This window comes from Blennius ocellaris (genome assembly GCF_963422515.1).
Source record: "Blennius ocellaris genome assembly, chromosome: 17".
Taxonomy (NCBI): Eukaryota; Metazoa; Chordata; class Actinopteri; order Blenniiformes; family Blenniidae; genus Blennius; species Blennius ocellaris.
This window is the reverse complement of record NC_137666.1, coordinates 6,522,542-6,544,544: the sequence shown is the minus strand read 5'-3', so window position 1 is coordinate 6,544,544 and position 22,003 is coordinate 6,522,542. Positions and strand designations below refer to the sequence as shown.

The 22,003-nt window shown below is 41.6% G+C and overlaps 1 protein-coding gene across 4 annotated transcripts in view; it reads right to left on the bottom strand.

The window, feature by feature from the left end:
* The window catches only part of kiaa1109 (KIAA1109), a 92,845-nt gene that overhangs the window by 65,995 nt on the left and 4,847 nt on the right, over positions 1-22,003 (bottom strand). For all 4 annotated transcript variants that reach the window (XM_080513184.1, XM_080513187.1, XM_080513186.1 and 1 more), the window contains exons 2-24: positions 19,743-19,878; positions 17,634-17,750; positions 16,501-16,579; positions 16,341-16,405; positions 15,507-15,681; positions 14,966-15,047; positions 14,616-14,809; positions 12,279-12,358; positions 11,694-11,844; positions 10,981-11,137; positions 10,493-10,571; positions 9,071-9,162; positions 8,819-8,936; positions 8,553-8,708; positions 6,364-6,461; positions 6,038-6,222; positions 4,430-4,536; positions 4,106-4,338; positions 3,757-3,975; positions 2,917-3,054; positions 2,154-2,330; positions 1,214-1,342; positions 570-689 (exon numbers count right to left, since the gene is read on the bottom strand). In XM_080513184.1, the coding sequence (XP_080369310.1) occupies positions 570-689; positions 1,214-1,342; positions 2,154-2,330; positions 2,917-3,054; positions 3,757-3,975; positions 4,106-4,338; positions 4,430-4,536; positions 6,038-6,222; positions 6,364-6,461; positions 8,553-8,708; positions 8,819-8,936; positions 9,071-9,162; positions 10,493-10,571; positions 10,981-11,137; positions 11,694-11,844; positions 12,279-12,358; positions 14,616-14,809; positions 14,966-15,047; positions 15,507-15,681; positions 16,341-16,405; positions 16,501-16,579; positions 17,634-17,750; positions 19,743-19,848 (3,057 nt within the window). In that variant the 5' untranslated portion in view covers positions 19,849-19,878. The remainder of the gene's footprint in view (positions 1-569; positions 690-1,213; positions 1,343-2,153; positions 2,331-2,916; positions 3,055-3,756; positions 3,976-4,105; positions 4,339-4,429; positions 4,537-6,037; positions 6,223-6,363; positions 6,462-8,552; positions 8,709-8,818; positions 8,937-9,070; positions 9,163-10,492; positions 10,572-10,980; positions 11,138-11,693; positions 11,845-12,278; positions 12,359-14,615; positions 14,810-14,965; positions 15,048-15,506; positions 15,682-16,340; positions 16,406-16,500; positions 16,580-17,633; positions 17,751-19,742; positions 19,879-22,003) is intronic.

Here is a 22,003-nt window from a genome sequence, read left to right as displayed (position 1 = left end):
GTTACATTTACATGTGGCCCTTTGGTAAAATTATTTGCCCACCCCTGGCTTAGATAGTATGATGAACGCAACAGTTTGTTCAGGCTCAGGTGGCCTTATAGACAAATTTCTTCGTCCCCAAGTCCCCAAGCTGCCTAAACCGATAGCAGATAAACCGAGTTCTCTTCGCTTCCCGTATATTTATATGCCGCCACTGCAGCTCCATGCCGTCTCTGTACTTTCCCGCAGAAATCTCTGGCTGTGAAGCTGGAAGTTGATCATTTGAGTCGCCTACTACCTCATTCGGCAGCTGTATATTGTTTAATTCTCTCATTATTGACCCAAGCCCCAACTGTTCCAAGCAGAAAGCTGCCATCTCTTAGAAAAAGTTCGGTCAGAGGTTTCTTCTTGTTAAAAGGACATTTTCCCCATACACTGTTACACAGGTGGCAGCTTAAGGTTTTTTTTTTCTGTAACCGCTATATTTTTTTGGAAAGTGTAATGCCCTGAGATGACAATATTATATGTAATAAATATTTAAACTTTATACATTTAACTTTAGAAAAAGTACAAAATTGAAGAAAAATGACCTTGACACTGGCAGCACACCCATGCTCCACAACGAAGAGGTCAACTCCATCCATCGCCAGCCGTGTCATGGTGTACTTGAGCTCCTCCGATGTGCGGCAATGACCAGGAAGGCAGGTCAACTGAAAGACCAGAAACTTTTCAGTGGTTGATAAAATGCCGAGCTGCTGTGGAGTCTCAGCCGGAGCTTTACATCAAGCTACACTGCCCGTGGCCACAGCTGCTCAGCTGTCACCAACTAATGAGGACTCGCAGGCTGAGTTTCTTTTTTTTTTTTTTCCCTTCAAAAATATCCTTGTTAGCATTCACACATATGCATGACATTCTGTGAAATGCACCTTGTTTCTCTCTGCACACATATTGGCGTGGTGTAAATGTGTTAAGCGAGTTTTCCATAACAGACTTGGGATCAAGCCTATTCTTGTGTTTTTCTACCGTTAAAAAATATATTCATTGTTCTACCAACAGTGAATAAATTATTAGCAGTCCTTGTTAGGGAAGGTAAATAAATAAAAGTACAAATTAAGGAGAGAATGAATCAATGAATAAATAGCGCAAAAAACATACTGAGGAGTGGAGGATAGAGAAGCTGAATATGGGAAGAGCATTTTGGTCCCACATGTCACAGCGTAGGGTTTTATCGTACCTTGGCGTCACAGATGCGCCGGTCGACGCCGTGCTGACAGATGACAGACGGCTTGGGTTGTTCAAGCTGGAATTCTCTGGACACCACATGGAAAAGGAACGTCTCCCCCCACTCGATCATACTGGCCACCTAGCATGCACAAGCACAAAGAACATGAATACTTCAAACAACAAATGCACTGAATAATCAAAGAGAGTAAACAAGGAATCGTAAATATTGACATTGTAAATGGAGTAACTCAATGATGCTACATTCATATGAGGGCTGTTTGTATGAGGCAAACATGAGAAGTGTGATATGATGATAATGACATGATTTGTGATGAATACAAACACCAAAGTACAGATGTTAACTTCTTCTTGCTTTCTTCTTCCAAACAACCATTTTCCTTTGTCTTGCCTCTAATTCACACCAACTGTGTGATTGGTTTTATTATGGAATAAAGATCACTTACATTTCTTGAAATTATTAGCATTTTTCATATTAAACATTGTCCCGATATCAAAAAACGTGCATTATATCATGCAGCCCTATTTCAAATGGCGCTATATTTTCCAGCTATGACATCTTTTTCTTTGTTTTCATGCACTTTGAGATATAAATTTGCACACAGGACAGATGAGAGAGAGAGAGAGAGAGGGAGAGAGGGAGAGAGGAAGAGAGGGAGAGAGGGAGAGAGGGAGAGAGCGAGATCTAAAACACACACTTTGGAGTTGTCTTCTCAAGAGCATTTTATATTGAATGAGAATGGGCATGTCAAATAATAATTGGCTTTACTATAATGTTTTGGCAGATCAAAGATAAAGTCCAATGCCTTTCAATTCATCCTTTCTTCCATATCTCTATACACCTGGATAAGGAGGTAGAGGCAGTTTATAAAAACAAGCTTTTCAAACTTAGAAGAGAAAAACATCACTGTCACACACTAGTGCCCACAAACCTGTGGAACGGTGACCCTGCCAGTGAGGCCCCCCGCCTGCATATCAATGAGCCAGGCGTACTCCAGAGTGTCGCTGCCCAAAGGAAGGCCCTGGGCTGAGAACATGGCGTGGGCCCTCATCTGCAGGCCGGACAGACTCAGGTGGCCATCCCTCAACACGCCGTCCGCTGTAGGACGCTGCATGGTGAAAGGAAGGGATTAACTCAAACTTGTTTTTCAGCTTACACCACAAACCCCCCCCCCCTCACACACTGCAGTGATATGAAAGCGCTCAATGCTTATAGCAATCTTCTCTGGAAGTGCAACCTGTGACTGCTTTTTCTAATATCCCTCCAACATACGGCGAAAAGTGCTGATTATCCGGCTGGAGGAGGGCGGATGAGGACTACACGTACTCTGTCAGGGATTAGAGAAACTTATTCACTCAGCAGCAAACAGGAGCCGACGAGTGGCTAAATATCAGGAATTTTGTATGGCTCTACAGAATGCAGATGCTTATGCAAACATGTGGCTATTGCAAGTGTGTTATGCAACACTGACTGCAGGCTTTATTCTGGGAGTTTTCTGAGGACAGAGCCACTCTCTCAGAAGATTAAAAGACTTTTGTGGGATTTTTTTTTTTTTATTGTTGCATTTTATTATCAAGTGAAGCCAAACAGGTCGAATGTGAAAGTCACTCATCGTCGCCAAACTTAGGACAATCTGGAACGGGTTTATTTCTGTGAGCAGCATGAGGCATCTGTATAGTTGTACTGTGTGCTACCTGGTAGTTGTCACTGACGAAGATGTGAATGGGAGACAGGAGCAGCTGAAGCATCGTCTCCTTGTAACCTTTTTTCATCTCAAAGCACAGCCGCTCCAAGAAGCCTGACGGACCCTCAGGACCCTCGCTGCTGCAATGCTGAAAGCATACAACAAAGTAAGCAAACACGTGCGGTCACGCATCACCTAACTTTCATAAACAAACCACCACTGAGACATTGAGACAAAAATATTTCTTTTCAAAATCAGGAGCTAAGCAAATCTTCACAACGTTGAATAAATGTGCAACAGACAAAAAAATTGATTTACATAACTCTGCTCTGTGCGCGTCACTCCGCTTTATCAGTTGGAGGTTTATCTCCCACCACTACTTTGAAAGGGGGCACTTATTTACAGAGTTGTAGCTGGTTTTAATGTTTTTACCTCATCGATGATGTAATTTCATTTTCTGAACCAAACAGGTATTTCTAGCTTTTTTCTCTTTGACCCTCATCTAAAAACCCAATATCTTCTAAATGGTCTGCTTCCAAGAAGTCTCCCCGTTAACAGAACTGGCTGACAACTAGCAGCATCAGGAATTCATAATTAGACACCAGCTTTGTAAAACATTGTAAAACGAGCAGAGTTCAATACTTGACAGAGAACATGTTCAACTGTATGAATCCCCTTGAAAATCTGTGTTATACAAACATGTCCACATGTTTTTAAATCTCACACTGCTGTAATAAAAATGTTTCATAATCTATTATCACACCCCATCTGCAGTGCTTCTACTCAGCTCCCACGTCTCTCACTTCCTTTAAAACCCAACCGTCAAACTGTTGGCAGCCATCAGTCTTACCATCGGCAGCCGCCCGTGCACTTTGTAAAGGTTTATGAGCACGGTGATATCCCAAGGCCGCAGGTCCAGGGGATGGATGTCTGAGGTTTCCTTACGTTCGCTGTCCTCCATTCCCAGAGGAGACCAGCCAAGGCCTGAGGAAGTAGAGGTTGACAACACAGGGCTGGACACGGCCTCCTCAAAGTCTGTGTACATGTCGTCCTCCCCAAAATAGTTTTCCTGTCAAAACAATCAGAAAGGAGCTCAGGAAGCCGAGTCATGGAGAGCAAACCTTTTAGCTGCTTTCATTGCTTAGTTTTATTTTAAGAAATGGAAACAACAACTGCTTCCAAATAAATACTCAAGTCACCTTGATGGCGATCAGCGCTCGAAGCAACGGCCCATAGAGGATGATCTGAGAGTCTGGGGACATCTCCATCTCCACATGAAGCCTGTCGGGGGGCAGCTCTGAGGGGTCAGTGGGCGCCCGGCCGTGGGCAGCTGAGGCAGATGTGGAGGTGTAGCGTTGCTGGGTGTTGTGAGGTACTGAGGTGTGCTCCGGGGGCCGCAAAGCTGACAGCATGGACTCCTCCATCTCAGACACTGCGAGACAGATCATAATGACATTAGACCATCGTTTGTTTTCATCTTTTTGTATGCGGAACAAAGAGTTGATACATGTCATTGCGCTTACACGACTGCTTGAGCTGCTCATCAGCCTTCTGGGGATAGATGGGATGCCAGGTGTAGTCTATGATGAGCAAGAAGTTGGGCACGCTCCAGCAATCCACCCAGCCAGCTCTGGTGGAGACACGGCAAACATTTACAGTGAGTACACCATCAATGTGCTTTATCGCCCTTTCAACTGGATTTTCCACTTCATTATCTGCTTTATGACCCATGCAGGTGGAGGACGTACAGTAAAGGCAAAACACAGCAAATAGGTCGCGCCAGCTCTCTCGACAGCACAGAGTGTGCTGGTCCAGAAAGGCTTCGATCGGAACCTCCCGGGGGGGGGGGGGGTCAGTCGGTCTCTAACAGTGCTATATCAGTATAGTCTGGCTCAGACTTATACATAATGAATGATCTTGATGTTATAGATGGCGTTATCACTTACAGACACAGAGAGCATGATACATGTGCGACCCAAGCAGCAAAGCTTCAGCTCAGATGAACTTTCATGACCTTCATGTTGCAAAGTGGTAAATGGCAACGTGTTGGAACATTCTTGGAAAGGAGTGCTGTGTAAATGTGGAATAATCAAGATGGAAATAAACTGGAGGCATAGTTCGTCGTGACCCCACTGAAAGGGAGTCTACATCACAGCAGGAGATCGACTGAGTGGAAGTTCAGAAAGCATTTTGACAGAGAAGGAAACTGAAGGTTCGACAGAAGATCTCTGTCCGCATCCTGATTGCATTGAAGAACGACAGAATAGAGGCAACTGGATGGATGGATGGATCTAGACCACAATTGTGCCGAGATCCAAAGAGTCTGCCAAGTTGATATTCTGAGAACAAAGCAATACATTTCAACACCAGGAAACCTCACTTTTACAACAAAATTCAAGTTCACCAATGTTTCAGCGTTCAAAGAAAAAAGCTACAGCAGGTAATATTTATTTTACCACTGTTGTTATGGTGGGACTTTTGCAATTCTGCATAAATTCCTATCTTCTCTGATTCATATAAAAACTCATGAAAAAAATCCATTGAGAAATAATCCATTTACTGAACTGACAAATGTAGGTTGTTCACATAAAAAATAATTAGGTTATTGACAAAGCTATTGACATATGCAAAGGGGCAGGATTAGATAAATGTATAAACACCTTCCTATTTTGTTCTTTTTTACATGTCTGAAATAAAGATCAATCAATCCCAGCTGAGATTACTACCTCTCAGTGTACAAGCAGGCACAGCTGTCAATCAATCTCTGTCTCTAATAAATTAATCCACAGTTTCATCAAATGAATTGAAATATATTTAAAGGAGATCTGCTGAATATTACAAGGCAGCAGCATATAACTGGACCGTCACCACTAAAAATGTCAGAAATAGCCCTGATAAACAAATCTTTTACATCACACCTAAAATCAAGCGCTACCAGAAAGCCAACTGCAGGATGAAAAGTGGAGGCTATTGCTACATTTACTTCATTCCTCTTCGAGCTGTGTGATGGTGTGAGTCAGTGTTACGATGGTGAGTCATCCTGCTCGTTGCTAACGTGTTCACTTTGTGCTCCCAACCAGAGAAATAATTTCTTTTTTTTAAATAAAAACAAAATCCCAGGTGGAACTCACTCGGCGTGGGTGATGTTCCTCCAGCGCGGTTTGCTTGGCTTCGGAGGGGGCGCTCCTTGGTTCTCTCCTGGCATGAACATGTCCGGGGGCAGCTTGACGTTCTGGTAGTCTTTGGCCAGGGTGAGGAGGGGATAGCGGCTCGGGTGGCACTCTGGCAGGGACAGTCGCATATCTGTATCCTCTGCCTGCAGAGGACAAAGAGCTGCAGTCAAACCAAAGACACCTGTGGGCAAAGGTTCTAACAAATGTGGTGATACAATCGCTTACTCGAATGAAAAATGTAATTTTTTTTGCAGTTTACAGTGTTGATTTAAAGCGGGACTCACCTTCAAGCTGAAGCGGGTATGGCAGGTGGCTGGAACGAACTCATTGAAAGGCAAAGTGAAGTCGATATTGAGCGTCTCGCCACAGGCTGCCAGGTACACTATGGAAGATCAATAATGTAATTGATTAGTGCGCCCTGCTCCAGGATTAAGTGGAGTACATACTGTACAATATATCATGACTTAATAGAGTTAAAGTATCCTGTCATGGACGCAGGCTTCCAGTGTTAAGGAGGGATTAGAGTATTGATTGCCTTCATGACCGTGGCTGGATTTCTGCCTTGGTTTTTGCTAATAGTAAAGCTCCAAACAGACAAGGCAGGACATAAATACTTGCTACTCTATAAAAAAAAAAACTACTTCTTATAAATGCTTTTCAACAAATTCTGTGATATATCTTTAATTTCACAAAGAATAAAGATGTATTAACCATAAAGACCCATTGACCTAAACCTGGTCTAGTTTAGTGTCAATGAAAAGGAGAACATAGATACACATGAAGTTTGTGTATATATTAAAGAACCCTCCAATTATAAGGAGTAGATACTTAAGTATCTGAATGAACAAATATATATTCAACTAACATAAACGAAGAAACTTATTCGAAATGTATTTGTCTTCAAGAGGACAAATAATTAGTTATTTTTTCCTCCTTGCAGACACAGCGGATTATTGGCATTCACAATGTACAGTAGCAGTAGGATCTTGGTTTGATATATTGTAATTTACTATTATATATTATACTACTAGTCACCACTATTTGAATTTGTGTGTGTGTGTGTGTGTGTGTGTGTGTGTGTGTGTGTGTGTGTGTGTGTGTGTGTGTGTGTGTGTGTGTGTGTGTGTGTGTGTGTGTGTGTGTGTGTGTGTGTGTGTGTGTGTGTGTGTGTTTAAACGTGTGCCACTTTAAAGTGAGTCAGGCAATCCCCTTTGATTACAATAACAACACAGTGTATTTAAGCAGCTATTCAACTAGCTTATTGTAGCTTCCATATCGACTGCAGGACGACATGTCAGTTCATTCTTGTGGGAACAGAATACAACCACTTCACTCCTGATTATTTGTGGCAGTCCAATCTGCCATGATCAGAGCAAAGTTTTGTTATTTTTGCTGGAAAATCACCTGTCTACCGTCACCTGTCTACCGATGTTTCTCCTGCAATTTTTCACCCAGTATTGTTACCCCTCTATGTTGTGCAAATCATTATTGAAGCGTTTCTTGTATCATTGGTTAATTTTGACAGCAGATAACAACATTTTTTCCAGACCGGAGTACAATTAGAGGGATGTGATTGTGTTGCAAATGACTTACCATGCAAAACAAAATACTGTCAATTATGATAATGAGAACAGAAGGAATACTGAACAATTTGCACCTGTGCAATTTGAATGCAGTACTCATTTTAGGTTTAATCATTTTATTAAGGTCTATTATAAGCATATAAAAAAGTAGGCTAAATGTTCGTTCAGTGTAAATGCAAAAGAAAAACAAATGATGCCAGTGTCCAATTACAAGCTCACATTTGCTATGCAGCATTGTTAAACAGTGCTTCCACTCATACAATCTTAATGTAGTGGGACTTGAGGGAGAAGAAACTAAAGCAGTGCTGTGAGCTGTTGCACTCCAGAAAAGGTTAAGGAGATGATAAATCAGGACCATTCTGATATTACATCATGAATAGCTTCTCCATCGCTGTTCCAAAAGAGTGAAAAGAAGTCAATGAAAATGAGCATAGGTTAACTTTAACAGTCATTACATCTTTAAGTGGGAAATTGGCTTCAATGACTGAATTTGAAGCCATAGGAAACATTTCACTGAAGAGTTTGATGGAAAGCCAACTCAACTCTGATAATACTGAAGGTCACAAAACTTTTACTTCTAACTCAAGGACCAATGAGCTGAATGGTTTTGTTGAATACGAAAAAAAAAAAAAAAAAAAAAAACAACAACATACATCATCAAATTGGATTTAAAATCAGCATGAATTCATTTGACATTTTACCATTTGAAAAGCATTGAGATGTACAGGAATGGTGAGTAATGAAAGTTGATATGTGAAACAAAAGAAACAAAAACAACAAAACAAACAAAATGCTTCCCGAGAAGACATTAAAATCAATCACATCCCTGTGCTTTTGGTGAATCCGTTAATTAGATAAAGCTATTCTTGGTCAATGCATGTCTTTCTCACCATTCTCCTGCTGTTTGGTGGAACAGTCGGTCCAGTTATGTTGGTTTGCAGCCCAGATCATTTCAAACTGGTGGAAAAGAATCTTGAACTTCCAGGAATACGGCACAAAGGAGTAGATATCAGGGGCACTGTCGCTTGCCCAGTCCTGAATTAAATCTAAAAATAGCAAAAGACACAAGTTGAAATGGCTAAAGTATGAGTGTTTCATGTTAGTGTGTTCTTCTGAATAGGAAGACTCCTGTGCAAGTGTACGGGGGTTTGCTTACCCGTGAAAAAGTTTTTCTGAGCATAGATGAAGTGGTATGTAGCTTTGTACACCTCAATCTCACACTGCCATGATTGGGGCATGTTCCACACCCGGGGGTAGCTGGCAATGACATGGAACTGAAACAAAGACGGGAGGAAGAAAACACTTTCGTTTCAGGTAGAACACAAGAGTCCGTGTATCTTCTCTTTCATGTCTTTAAGCGGCAGACAATTTGCCAAATAATATTGCAGAAAACTGTCTTCTCACTTACAGCCAACATCTCAGCCTCCAGGAGAGTCCTGTACTGCATGCTGCTGGTGGTGTCCACATGAAGCAGCTGACCCTTGATAGTGGGGGAGTAGCCTGAAGGCAGAGGCAGAGGTCCACAATAGAGGGCCATCAATTCTCTGAAGTCAAAGCTGCAGCTCGGATACTGCCGATAATGCACTGAATTTGAAGAGCTACTTATGTTAACTCCATTTCTGGGGACAGAGGAGCACACTGACGGATGACAGACAGAATCGCATCTGTTCAGCATGATCAATTATTAAACATATCTCACACGGCATCAGTCCGAACACAGAGATGAAATTCCTGTGGTCGACTTTAAAAGTGTTTCCAAAAGGTTTCACTCCATCCTAAGACTGTTTTACTGTTTCCATGTGGTGTGCAAATGCGACCAGCAGCCCCATGCAGTTTGTTTTGCTTGTGGTTCCACAGTCAAAGAGGACAACAAAGGAAAAAAAAAAAAGACTTTTTCTGGTTTACAGAATGCTTACACTTATTTTGACTTCAGCAAAGACCAAGTACCTGCTGTGAAAAACACGTCTGTAGCACAACTAAAAGGACCCTCTCATGTGAGATTACACAGCCACCTGCATTCCACCGAGTAGAGGTGGTAGCCCTGCTTTCCTTGTGACATACACACAGCCTGTTAGACCTCCCTGTCGGGGTTTCTCAATTTGTGCTTCTTCTTTCTCTTTCTCGCATTTGTTCAAATCATTTCTTGTGACATTTGTTGGAGTTATGCCATCTTTGAACCTCCCAGCTGGAAGACATGTATATACACACACATGTATCTTTTTACAGTTGCTTTCAACAGATTCCTGCATAATCATGGTTCATTTTTTACCCTGGGTGAAGACTGACCGGAGCAGCGTTGTACTTGTGCAATGTGTCGTGTTTGCTCAACATCCTCCACATCTCTAATTAACCCTGTAGGAGAGCTCAGATATAGAACATTACCCGCGAAGGATATTTCCTGATAAAGGTGTGTCTGTGAGACGAGACTGAGGGTGAACCTATTGGTTTGCACAAATTTCCCGTCGTGGCAGGAGAACCAATGTCCAAAGGTACCACTGAAAACAGAGACATTTATTGGTCCTAATCCCTCAAAAAAAATGTCAGTATGCATAAACCAAACCAAATGTGCACCAATACAATTGATTCAGTGTACAGTACATGCATCTGTGTGAGCAAAAATCTTTTTACAGACACAGCTCTCACGACGCATAATCAGCTCGCCACCGTTAGAAAGTCATTGAACTTTTATTTTTGCCCTCATAGATTATCATCAAATGATAGAAAAGCTGTTTGTGTGATCTGCATTCAACTCTGATCTCAAGCTCGAGTGCCATTCACTGTTCAGAGATTTGAATCTGCTGGTCTTGTTTTCTGTGAAGCATGCTCTTACCATTCTCTCCCACAGTCATGGGGATGTTGACTTCCAGGTAAGAGCCTGCACCTACATTTACATGGATGGCATTGGTTTCCTAGTAACAGAGAGAGGGAGAGAAAGAGAACAGACAGGGTGAGATGGCAAACAGAAATATCACACATGCCGTCAAATTATTAGAAAGGACTTTACAGCCTTGAAATGAAAGCGAGTCAACTAATAGGAACAAAAAAGTGTTCAAAAGGGGTAAGAAAGTCACTCAAGGTATTTCACATTTTATTTTCAACAAGCATTCATGTTGAGACTTAAGATGCACTTCACATAGCGCTGTGAACATCCCGCACTACTCCAGGAGGAAAATTTGAAAAAGCATAAAACATGAAGCAATATCAATAGCTAAAACACGGTGAGCAATGAAGACAAAGACGAGCAGCGAGGCAGCCGCGAGAGGAGGAAAGATCAAAGCGGGAGGGAGTGGAGAAGAGGGCAGGGAGTGCAAAAGTCACCCTATTTTTGGTGAAGAGCAGATCGATGGTGGCGTCAGCGATGATGTTCATGCGGAGCTCGAAGGCCTGGATCTGCCGGGGTTTTCCCGGCTGGGCCACCTCGGTCACTTTCATGGCCTGGTAGTCAGCAGGGAGGAAGAACTTCCACAGACAGTCCCTGCAAAAGCACAATTTTGTTGCTTGTCAAATCCCATTCTAAAGCCGCCGATAAAAGTCACAATTTATGAGATTGTCAAGACCACTGGCTTGACAGAAAGTGATCGCTTTCATGAAATGACAAAATAAACTCCATCGCTTTCCATGTGAATTTGAATTCCATATCAAGTTTACACTTCCTACTTCTACTACACTAGTCCTTTGATGGCTATTCTTTCCAGAGCCCCCCCCCCCCCCCCTCGTGCTTCACTGGGCCACTTTTTGGACGTGGACCCTCCAGCACACCTCTGGCCATTACAAAAACAAATACGCCTCCGTATATCTCTTGTTCTTTTCTTTCTTGTTCCACACTTCAGCTCCTCAAAGCCGGTAATCAATCCACTTGATACAAATGCCAACTCCAACTTAAAAGCAGACCGTTTGTCGGCACACAGTGACAAACTGACTTAAGAGTATGGACGGGTAACAATTCAAACTAGACGTGTAACTGACCACTTGCGAGATTGTACTAATTTCAATCACAGCAAAAAGAAACGGAACGTCCGTTCTTTTCTCACCTCTGGCGATCTGCCCACGGCCCGTAGTTGAAGTCCGTTCCTTTTCCACAGACGATGTCCAGCCCCCAACATGGAGGCAGATCCTGCAGCTGGTCTTCCTCATTGCTCGTCGGTGCCTCCTCGCCACCCTCCTGCTGCATGGGAACCAAACCTGCAAACACACATGCAAACGTAAAACACCCATAGAAAAACACCTATTTCCAATGTTTTTTTTTTTTTTTTTTTAAACCAACCATCCCCAAGTGGCATGATGTACATTAGTTATTTCATTTATTTCATCATGGAGTCAGCAACTATGTTTATCTGCTGGTAATGATGTGTACAATATGAGCCAATAATATAGCATTGTGAGGCTGAAAAAAATAAAAAATGGAAAAAAAAAAATATATTTCCCTGTAGATTTATTCCCCATGGTCATATAACCCCAGGCTGCTCACCCTCCACCCAGGAAGGAGATGACAAGTTGTGTTAGTCAGAGGATAGATCATGTTCTGCCACTGAGCACATGTGAAAGACTGCGAGGAGATGCTTGCAGGTCAGTTATGCTAGAACCTTCCAAGCGTAGGTGCGCAATTATGAGCTTACCGGGTTCATCCTGGTAATAGTAGATGTCGACGTCATTGGACTGCATCACCACAAAGCCTTCGCCCATCAATCTGGGAGGCCTAGGTGGAGAAATCCACAAGGTCACAATCGCAGTGCAGAGACCAGATTCGACGGGGAGGTGAGGAACTCTTTGGATTCTTCTTGACGGGGGCACAGCAGGCTGTGGAACAGCTCTGGCTGTTTTGACAGGGGTCCATGCAATCAATAGGTGTCAGAACCTATTCTCCTCAAAACATCAACACAGCGGCAAACCACCCAGTTAAATATTCAACCCGAGTCTGACATGAAGACAGTCTGCATATATTCCTGCTACTTCTCAGTCAACACCCCACTTAAGTTGCAACACACATGATGGCATTTCGGAGACTGAGATCATACAAGGCTTTGAACAATACCTACCGCTGCCAGGTTCCTGATTAGGAGTGATTTTTTTTAATCACCGTGGGTTAATGCATTTACTCTCTCAGTCGTTTCCTTCATTCACATTAAGTGTGAATAATGGTTTCAGGCATTCCTGCCTATTAAGCAGCACAGTTAAAGCTGGCAGGTGAAAATTTATGGGGGAGAAAAGGGGGCGCCTGATTAAAACGTTCTGCCAACATTTTTTTTGTAATAAAATTGTCAACTGCCCAATTTGGGTATAAATAACCTAACCTTTGTAGGAGGACCGCAGCTTCACATGAGTGAACTAAATGAGACTCATCTAGTGAAATGCAAGGCCGTGTCAATAATTATTTTCAAATAAACTCAAATTTTGCACCGATAAGAAGAGAAAGACCCTGAGTCGCTTCTCTGCCAGTGTGTGATTGAAATTCACAATGCAAACACACGCTGATATATATATATATATATATATATATATATATATATATATATATATATATATATATATATATATATATATATATATATATATATATATATATATATATATATATATATATATATATATAGTGTGTGTTTCTTGAGGATGAAAACAAGAAGTAGGAAGAAAGACAGAGTACTGCCACACAGAATACCAAGCTATGTAATGATTTAATTCTTTGTAGTAGGGTTAGGTAGGCTTAAAAAAAATGAGGGTCAAAGGGTATTTTAACAGTCTTTGCTCTTCAGAGCGGTTACTTAAAATGCTTTGAGCTAAATGGTTGCATTACAGTGAATGAGCTTAAACACCATGTGTGCAGGTCTCCACTTACTGTGAATAAATGAGTGCTACCTTTCAAAAGTCTATTATATCTTTGAAATCACTTTTAATTATTTCAACCTTAGAATAATCCAGATCTCTTAAAGCAGGGCTTATATTACATCATTGGCACCAAACCGTATGTAAATCTATAACATTATGCATAACATTACACTGTGGGGGGTTCACATTAAACATGACTGAAAACTAGTTCATGATGGTGTCAATATTAGATTTTCATCAGCTTCATTCATTTACTCGACATAGAGCTCATCAAATGGCGGAGCAGCATCAAGTAAAACAATGAGGATGGTGAGAAATTACATATAATCACGCATGCATTTTGTTTTTTCATGTGGACAAGCACAGTACTGTTAAATGATGAAAAGTAGGCTACAGGAGGCATGAAATGATGGCGACATCTTAGATCATGGCTTCAATCTGTGATCTTTTGTGTGAAAGTGTGATGACTTGACAGGGACATTTAAAGACAGCCTGAGATCTTCTGAGAATTTCAGAAGTCTCACGACTGCGGTCTTGCTACGCCACACACTGCTACAGCTGCTTACAACAACATAAAACGTTTACCTTATTTATTATCCTTTTTATGCCGCCTTTATTGTATTTCAGAATCGCTTTATTGAAACCTTTCGTCATCACAAAATAATTATACACAATATAATATGCGGTGAAATGTGTGGAGCACCTGTTCCAGACCTAAGCAACTATGATACTAAGAATAAAATGTTTGCCTTGCCTAAAGTACAGGACAACAGTGGTACTCTTGTATGCTGAAGTATATCATAGTGGTCATACTCGTCTGAAGAATCAACATCCCTGTGTGGGAAGTGATACATTTATAAGCCTAATTTTTATTTGTTTATAATTCACAAGCTAAAACTGTGCAGTTTGTTGGGGACTTAACAGAAGACCAATCCCAATAAAAACAATGTCTAATAGAGTAGGGATTAAAAGATCTGTAAATTAAAGAACATTACACAGAGCCTACAATACTTAATAAAATGAAAGTAAATGACCATGGTGGAGGGGAAAAAAAAGGTTTCCATCAAAATATGCCAATTGTTTTTCAAGAACTTGTGTGTCACCCCCCCGCCCATCAGGAGGAAACTTACTCATCATTCTGCATGCCCAGATAGCGCGGGCTCGGAACCAGCATGACACGCACATTCTCCAACGAGCCTTTGACAATGTGCATGTACTGGTCCAAGTGACTGGAAGGAGGTTTGGTCGCGTACGTCAGGAAGGCATCTTCAAAGTTCATGCAAAGCGTCTGGGGCAGGTGGTGGTTCCCAAATGCCAAACGACCCTTTGGGAAGGCAAATGTATAAGGAAGTAAATTCATAACAATGTTATTCTCTCGTGCAGTAATCACCTGAGCAAAAAAAAAAATCATTTCAAAAACAACAATCTTTGCTTTCTTTCCAGAGTCAATACAGGGTTGAAGAATTTCAGCCGTACTTACAGTGCTGATGTTCACTTTGATGACAGGGATGAGGGAGCGCCAAGACGATGTTGGATCTGGACTTTCTGCTTTGATGTTCACGCTGCACGAAGACCAGCAGACACTTAGTTTCTCGACAGCTTAGTAGCGCTACATTTCCGGTGGGTACAATTAACCGCGCTGTCAGTGGGGAAGTGACAACATCTGTCTGCACTCCTCATGTATTTTGTGACAACACAGAGGATGAGGAGTGAGACTATGTAGCTTCTGCAATGGCTGTTTTTCGTTTCCCAAAAACACTCCTCTGAAAATACTCAAGTCAATCGTGCTGAACTGAAGACCTGTATTAATAAGACAATACAATACCAAACTCTCGGATGGCACCATTAAGAACTGAGTAATCACTAATGGCACCATCTTTTCTTCCTAGTTTGTCAAGAATTGGCAATTTAACAAGTAATTAACAACTTGTCTGCATTCTGAGAAGCACCAAACGTCAAATCGGTGTTCAGCTTCGATTTCAGCCACAGAAATGAGCTGTTTGTTCAGTCCTCTGTGGTACCTTTCCAACGTCTGGTTTCTGTCTTCTCGTCCCCTCTCCTCATCTTTTTTGGGTGTCAGGAGTGTGGGGTCCAGTCCGAAAGTCTCCTGCAGCCGGGCGTAAAGGTCAGTTCGATTGTAGACGTGGAACTCGAAGCCGTTGACTGTCACGTAAAGCCTGGTCTCTGCCTTGGGGTCTGTTGACACAGGACAGAAACACAACTCTGAGCTCAGTCTGAACTTCGCATGGGTTCAGTTTAATACATTCTAAAACACTTCACTACAAAATAATCTACAACGGCTTGGCTGAATACAAAATCCACAACAAACAAGAGCAAACATTATGTTTTGAAAATCTATCGATTCCTCCTGCCATCTTTTTCCTACTTAATCTACATGAGGTCTGTTGGCAGCTCTCCAACATGGTGATAGGTGGAATTACTTAATCGGCGTTGACAACATGAGGCAAGTGTGCGAAAAGCAAAACACCCAGATATCCAAGATTACTTTCACAGCAACACTCTGAGAATGACAGTAGTACCTTTTATCTGTATATTGAAATCATGGCTCACAAAAGACAAAAAAAAAAAAATACAACCTTTGCCAACAATTTTAACATCAGATAAATAGAAGCCAGAAGCGTGCATCAGTGTCAGTGTGCGTGCTCATGATAGTGCCACTTTGATGAGAAAGAGCCATGGCTTTGACGTCACTCAGATATGAGAACAAATGGGTGCAAAAAGCCCTATGAAATGGATTGAAGCTCTTCAGTGACTTTTCCATATTTTTGGAAAACTTTTAATCAGCAATTTCTCTAAGTTTTTTTCCCTATACATCTCCAAGCATGTTCACTCACCATGCTGTTTCTGTTTGGGGTTATACATTTTCCACCAGCGGAATATGAGGAAGCCATCCTGTATCCTGTAACAGAGTGGGAACAAAAACCATGACCAGGCTTCAGGATGATGAAGGGATAGACAGAGGTGAAGCCAACAATGAAGCCCAGCTCAGATTACCTGATAGACATGTCTTGGTTGATGTAGTAGACATCCCTGAACATGACTTTCCCCGACAGCACTGAGAAAGAGAAGGAGCCTGCGGAGAAGCAATCGCTCACTGAAAACGCAGCGTTATCACAGAACCAGCACATTGCATTCGAGCAATGCACCTTCAAAGTCAAAGCGCTTAAATAAAAGATGGGATTGATATAAGAAGAAAAAAAAAAAATAACAACATGAGAGTTGCACGGCGTTTCAATCGCATATTACTTAAGAATAATCTTATTCAGCAAGTGGGTCAGGGCCAGTCACTGAGGTAGAAGGATGAATATGGACTGGTTTGGTTAAAGGCACGTCTTTCTCTGAGTGAATTCATGCTCACAGAGTGACAGCACACGGCAAGTGTTTTATGTGGTATCCTTCCTGCTGATGCCTCCCCATGTGCTCTGATTGATACGTCGGGCTAAAAGCTACAGCCCACCCACTACACTGGAGGCAGATGCAGCACACATGAGAGACACATATTCATCTTAATAGAATAGATTGTTTGCCTATCAAAAAAAGTAACCAAATCCTGTTTAAAATATGAGTCAGTACATCCTGCTAACTTTGTGAAGACGTGTCGGAGAAGCCAGGGTAACTGAGCTCCACTCAAACATTTACCACTGCCTCGCCAATCATTTTGCACTTCCTCTTCAGGTCACTGCAGCTTTCGGTCAACATGCACTGCCGTGACGTGCTACGAATTCATCACATCAGTGACAGAAGCCTCAGCGAGTCTCCTTTCAGATTTAAAATCTGAATGACATGCTGGGACTCATGTTTGGCTGGCAAGTGTATAGCGGAGCACGTGCGGCTGACAAGAGGTCTTCCTCGGCAGGGAAATTGATGTGCTTTGGAAGAAACTAATCACATGCTATAAAATGCCAGCAGAGAGATGCATGAGGATTTATGGCCTGGAGGTGCTTGGTAAATGATTTCCGACTCAGTCTGATGTTAGGTGCGCTGTGCCGTCGCGGCAGAGTGGAGATAATCACCGAGAGGACGTAGCTCATCATGAAATATTCAGCAAACAGGGCAGAGCGCTTCGACGACGCTCCTCCCTGTTTACGAGTGTGTGGCGGAGTCGACCTGCCCCAGGCTGAACGTACCGATGTGAACGTAGCCATCCTTGTAGAGTCTGTTGATGATGAGGGTGAGGATGAGGCCAATGTTGCGTGAGTTGTAATAAGTTAAGTAGATGATCCATCCACAGGATAGAATGGTGGCTGAAGTGGGGGAAACAAAATGCTTCCGGTCAGTTAACGTCATTTCATTGCACATCATTTGAAATCTTTCCATCAAATACATTAAATGAGGCTCTTAGGTCCTTAAAACGTTTGTTAATAACAGTAATGTGGTTGAGCCTGAAATGAAATTTGCTCTAGGGACACTCCTCTTAGCACCAATGTCCATCTCTACTCCACATTCCCTGTATAAAAGCAAGAGGACAACGCTGGGGTCAAATTACAACCATTATGATGCTGCCGTCAGCAGGTTTCGCACTGTGCAGAGAGCCTCACTGCAAAGTGTCCAATCAGGAGAAAGTGTGTAGAGAAAAAAATAAAATGACCTAATATAAGGCTGTGAGTGATCTAAGAAATGAGTGGTGGGGTCATGAGCAGCCTCCGGGGGAAGTCTGAGCTCTCTGGAGCAACACAAAGCAAAGAAAACCATCCCTGACTAATGTTTTGACGACCGTTCTTAATAATTTGAGTGCCGTTTGGCTTTACTGTTGCCTTTTGGAAACCAAAAGACCATGATTGCTTCGTAGCTAACTGGTGGGTCGAGTTTCGTGAGGGAAAAGAATAAAGATAAAAACATGCGATCTACTGTAAGTAACATGACAAGCAAAGACAGGATGGATTTGAAAAACTGAGCTGTGAGCCATTAGAAGCTTCTCTAACAAGGTTCCAGAAAATGAAACATTGTTATATAATAGGTTCTCTATACATATGCATACATTTCCATATACCTTTAACAATGTAGAGTTTGGAGCAGTATGGCAGTGAATTCGTTAGCACCGTCTTTTCACAGCGAGAAGAGCTTACCTTCGTTCCTGTGTGACGATAACATATGTGTTCGGTAATTGGTGTGAGTTGGAATGTTTTAACCCTTTGATAGACTGGTACCCTGTAGATGATGTAATCTGATATCACTGCTGGGAGCTGCACTCAGACACCGCAGACTGAAACAAATACTAAATTTAAAAAAATAATAATTCATCGGATAATGTGAATATTAGACTTTTATTCTGGTTCAAACCTCAAGACTTCAGTTTCATACAAGCCATAAGAGTTTATTAGAATCTTAGAATCCACATGGGAAAATGACCAATTTTTATGTACAAGTTTCAGTTATTGACGTACATCTCTAATAGGTTGTCAACACCTTGATGACGTAAATTCGTCATTACACTGATACAAATACGTATTTCCATCATTAAAATTTTGCGGAACATCCCCCGGTTTGTTGTCAATCTGGTGGTCATGGAAACTCACAAAGATTCTTGAGGCATTGTGAGCACAAGATCCACGACACTTAATCTCGATTTGCAATAGGACAAATGATCAGTTTCACAACATTTCAGACTATTTCCGTGGCTTCAATACGCTTTAAGAAAATCAGTTTGTTTTTTTTCACGCTAAACCGGTCAAATGTTGATATTTTCGCTTTCAAATCCCAGAAACCCATGTGCGCAGCTTCCTGAAGATGATGTCAGTCAGGGAAACATAAACATGGTTTGATGGGTATAAGCTACAGTTTGTCTGTAAACATTTCAGCTTTGGTGATCGGTTTACGCAACTGCGGGTTCGACATTTTTAGAAATTAGTGGTAATGGTCTTGTTTTCATGTATTGGTTTATTCTCTGCACAGAAGTGATTCCTTTTATGGGAAGTATACTTCAAAGATTTTTTTCTGGTAGAGTACCTTTAACCGTTCACCAAATGGATCTCTATGAAGGAACAGACCGTAAGCATCTCAAACATGAATCACTTTGCATATTGTCAAATGTGTATAGACTAAATGTATGCCAGATGCAAAACAAAAAAATCTGTTAATCTTAAATAAAAAGAGACAAACAGGAATATTATAACTCCAATAAGTGTTGGCCAGACAGCCAAACAGCTCAGCAGAATGCACCTTTACCCAGGGCAGATAGGTCTCTAGAATTACTTTTTCAGAAATGTCTACACAGGTCAGACATGAGGCGCACTTACCTGCAAGGAGCCAGATGAAGTTTGAGTCGTGCTTGTTGAGGAAGTCATCCAGATCCACCAAGCTGGGGAAGGTGCTTTCATTGTTTTTGGCAGCATGGCCATCCATGGCTACAGGCTCTCAGGTCGATGTCTACAACTGAAACAGTCACAGGTCAGATTACTTCAAGAACAAATCCCCGATAGGAATGGCCTTGGGTCTCATAGCACAGAGAAAGACACAATATTGGGGACATGTAAGGTTTAAAAAAAAAAAAACATCAGGGCTGCTGCTTGTGGAGGGTTAATTATGAGGTGAAGGGACATCATTTCTCACTCAAACGACAAATGACTGAGATTTATAAAAGCTCTGTTCCAAATGAAAAAAACCTTTTATCCATACATTGAGCTGGGGCACCGTAGCTGAGGTAAAAAAGCAGATTGATTGCTCCCCAATATAAGCATCAAAGGTTCAACTCTCAGCCTCACCTGTACATGTGTCAGTGTCATTTCGCAAGGCACTAAATCCAAAGTTTCTCTCACTGTTGGCTGAGCCACCTCCATGTTTGCATGAAAGTGTGCGAATAGATTAATGTGCGTTTATCATGACACAACAATTGACCTTTGGCTTTGCCCCGCCCCCCCAAAGCAGACAAACTAATAGAATTCAACTCCCAACTGCCCAGACACAAACAACCTCAGCTCTATAGAGAAGCATTAGAGCTCCCAACACTTATTGTTTCCTGGGCTATTTAAGTCATTTAAAACATGCGGTCAGCTGTGACAGCTTGCCCGAGTTAGTAACAGTATCTAAGGGGGGGCGGGGCTTAGACAAAGGTCAATTGGTTTGGGGTGCCATTTGCAATTTTGTAAAGAGATCAATATTTACAGAGTAACAAAAAAAACAACTTTAGAGCTTGACAATATATTGCAAATGTATCATTATCATGATATTAACGTACAAAATACACATACAACAAAGAATTGACTGAACTGTCATTAAATCTACTTCCTTTAACTATGCATTCATGCTCTGATAATTCAAAGAGGATTTAAAATGAAAGAAAAGTGTAATTTATCATGATTGCGTCCCAAAAATACAGTGACTAATTAATTTATACATTTTGATCAATAACCAACACTAATTACTTCCACACAAAGACAACATTGTAATTCATCACAATTCATATTGTTATCACAATACTCAACATTATTGCATGATGCATGCTGTATAGGCCCCCTCACAAACATTTGCAAGAAATATACAGCAGGGCTATAACAAGGAGGAGTTGTTCTAATAGAAAATGCGTTTAAGCCTTGGTTCAAGCCGTAAAATCTATCGGTATTTATTTACAGCGGGTACAGAAAACACATGACTAGATGTGCATACTTTACATGCGGTGAGGCCATTGGCTGCATTTGCATGTATGAACTTGGCCTGCACAGAAAGGATTATTGTGGTGGTTTGTGAGAGGCAGGGAGTTTGTGCTGTTTGTGGAGTTACAAGTGCATGTTGTGATCATAGGCAGCCTGTGCTTACCAGTCAAATACTCAACTGCTGTTCAGCAACAAAATTCACTCACAAACACAAATCCTGGACTAATCCACCCTAAATGACGTTGGCTGTAAAACCACAAAGATAGAAACAAGCACAACAATAACTTATACAGAATGCATCTGTGCATGTTTAGACTTCTGTACAGAAAGTACACCCCAAAAAAGTATTTCACACTCAAGTTTTGGAGGGGGATAACACAATACTTAAGAGTGTGGTACACAAAAACAACCATGGTACATGTCAACTGCCTCACCAACTCTGCAAGTCTCTATTCCGTTAAGCTATGCACCGTTTGTTGTTTCAGGAACATGTACTTTGTTTGACCAAGTATAAGTCCATTTTGGGCAGGGTGTCCTATTCATGCTGAGTTTGCATAGTTTTCTTGTGCACACACAGGTATTTTCCAGGTATTGTGGACATGGTCCACAAACATGCATTTGAGGTTATTTGAGTACTCTGGAATTGCTCGTAGGTGTGAACCCGAGTATGGGTGACTGCCTCTCAGTGTTCTTCCTGTGATGGACTGGAGATTACTCCATGCCGATACCCTGTCAATTGCTGTGGAAACATTCACACTCTAAAACATGGGAGAAAGTTTCTACCGGATTAACAAAACAAAAAGTGCCAAAAATTACAATACAACCACGAGATTGTATAAAATTTACATTAGGGTCCAATAGAAACATGGATCTTTGTCCCCACTTTAGTTGTGAAAGCATCTTGAGCT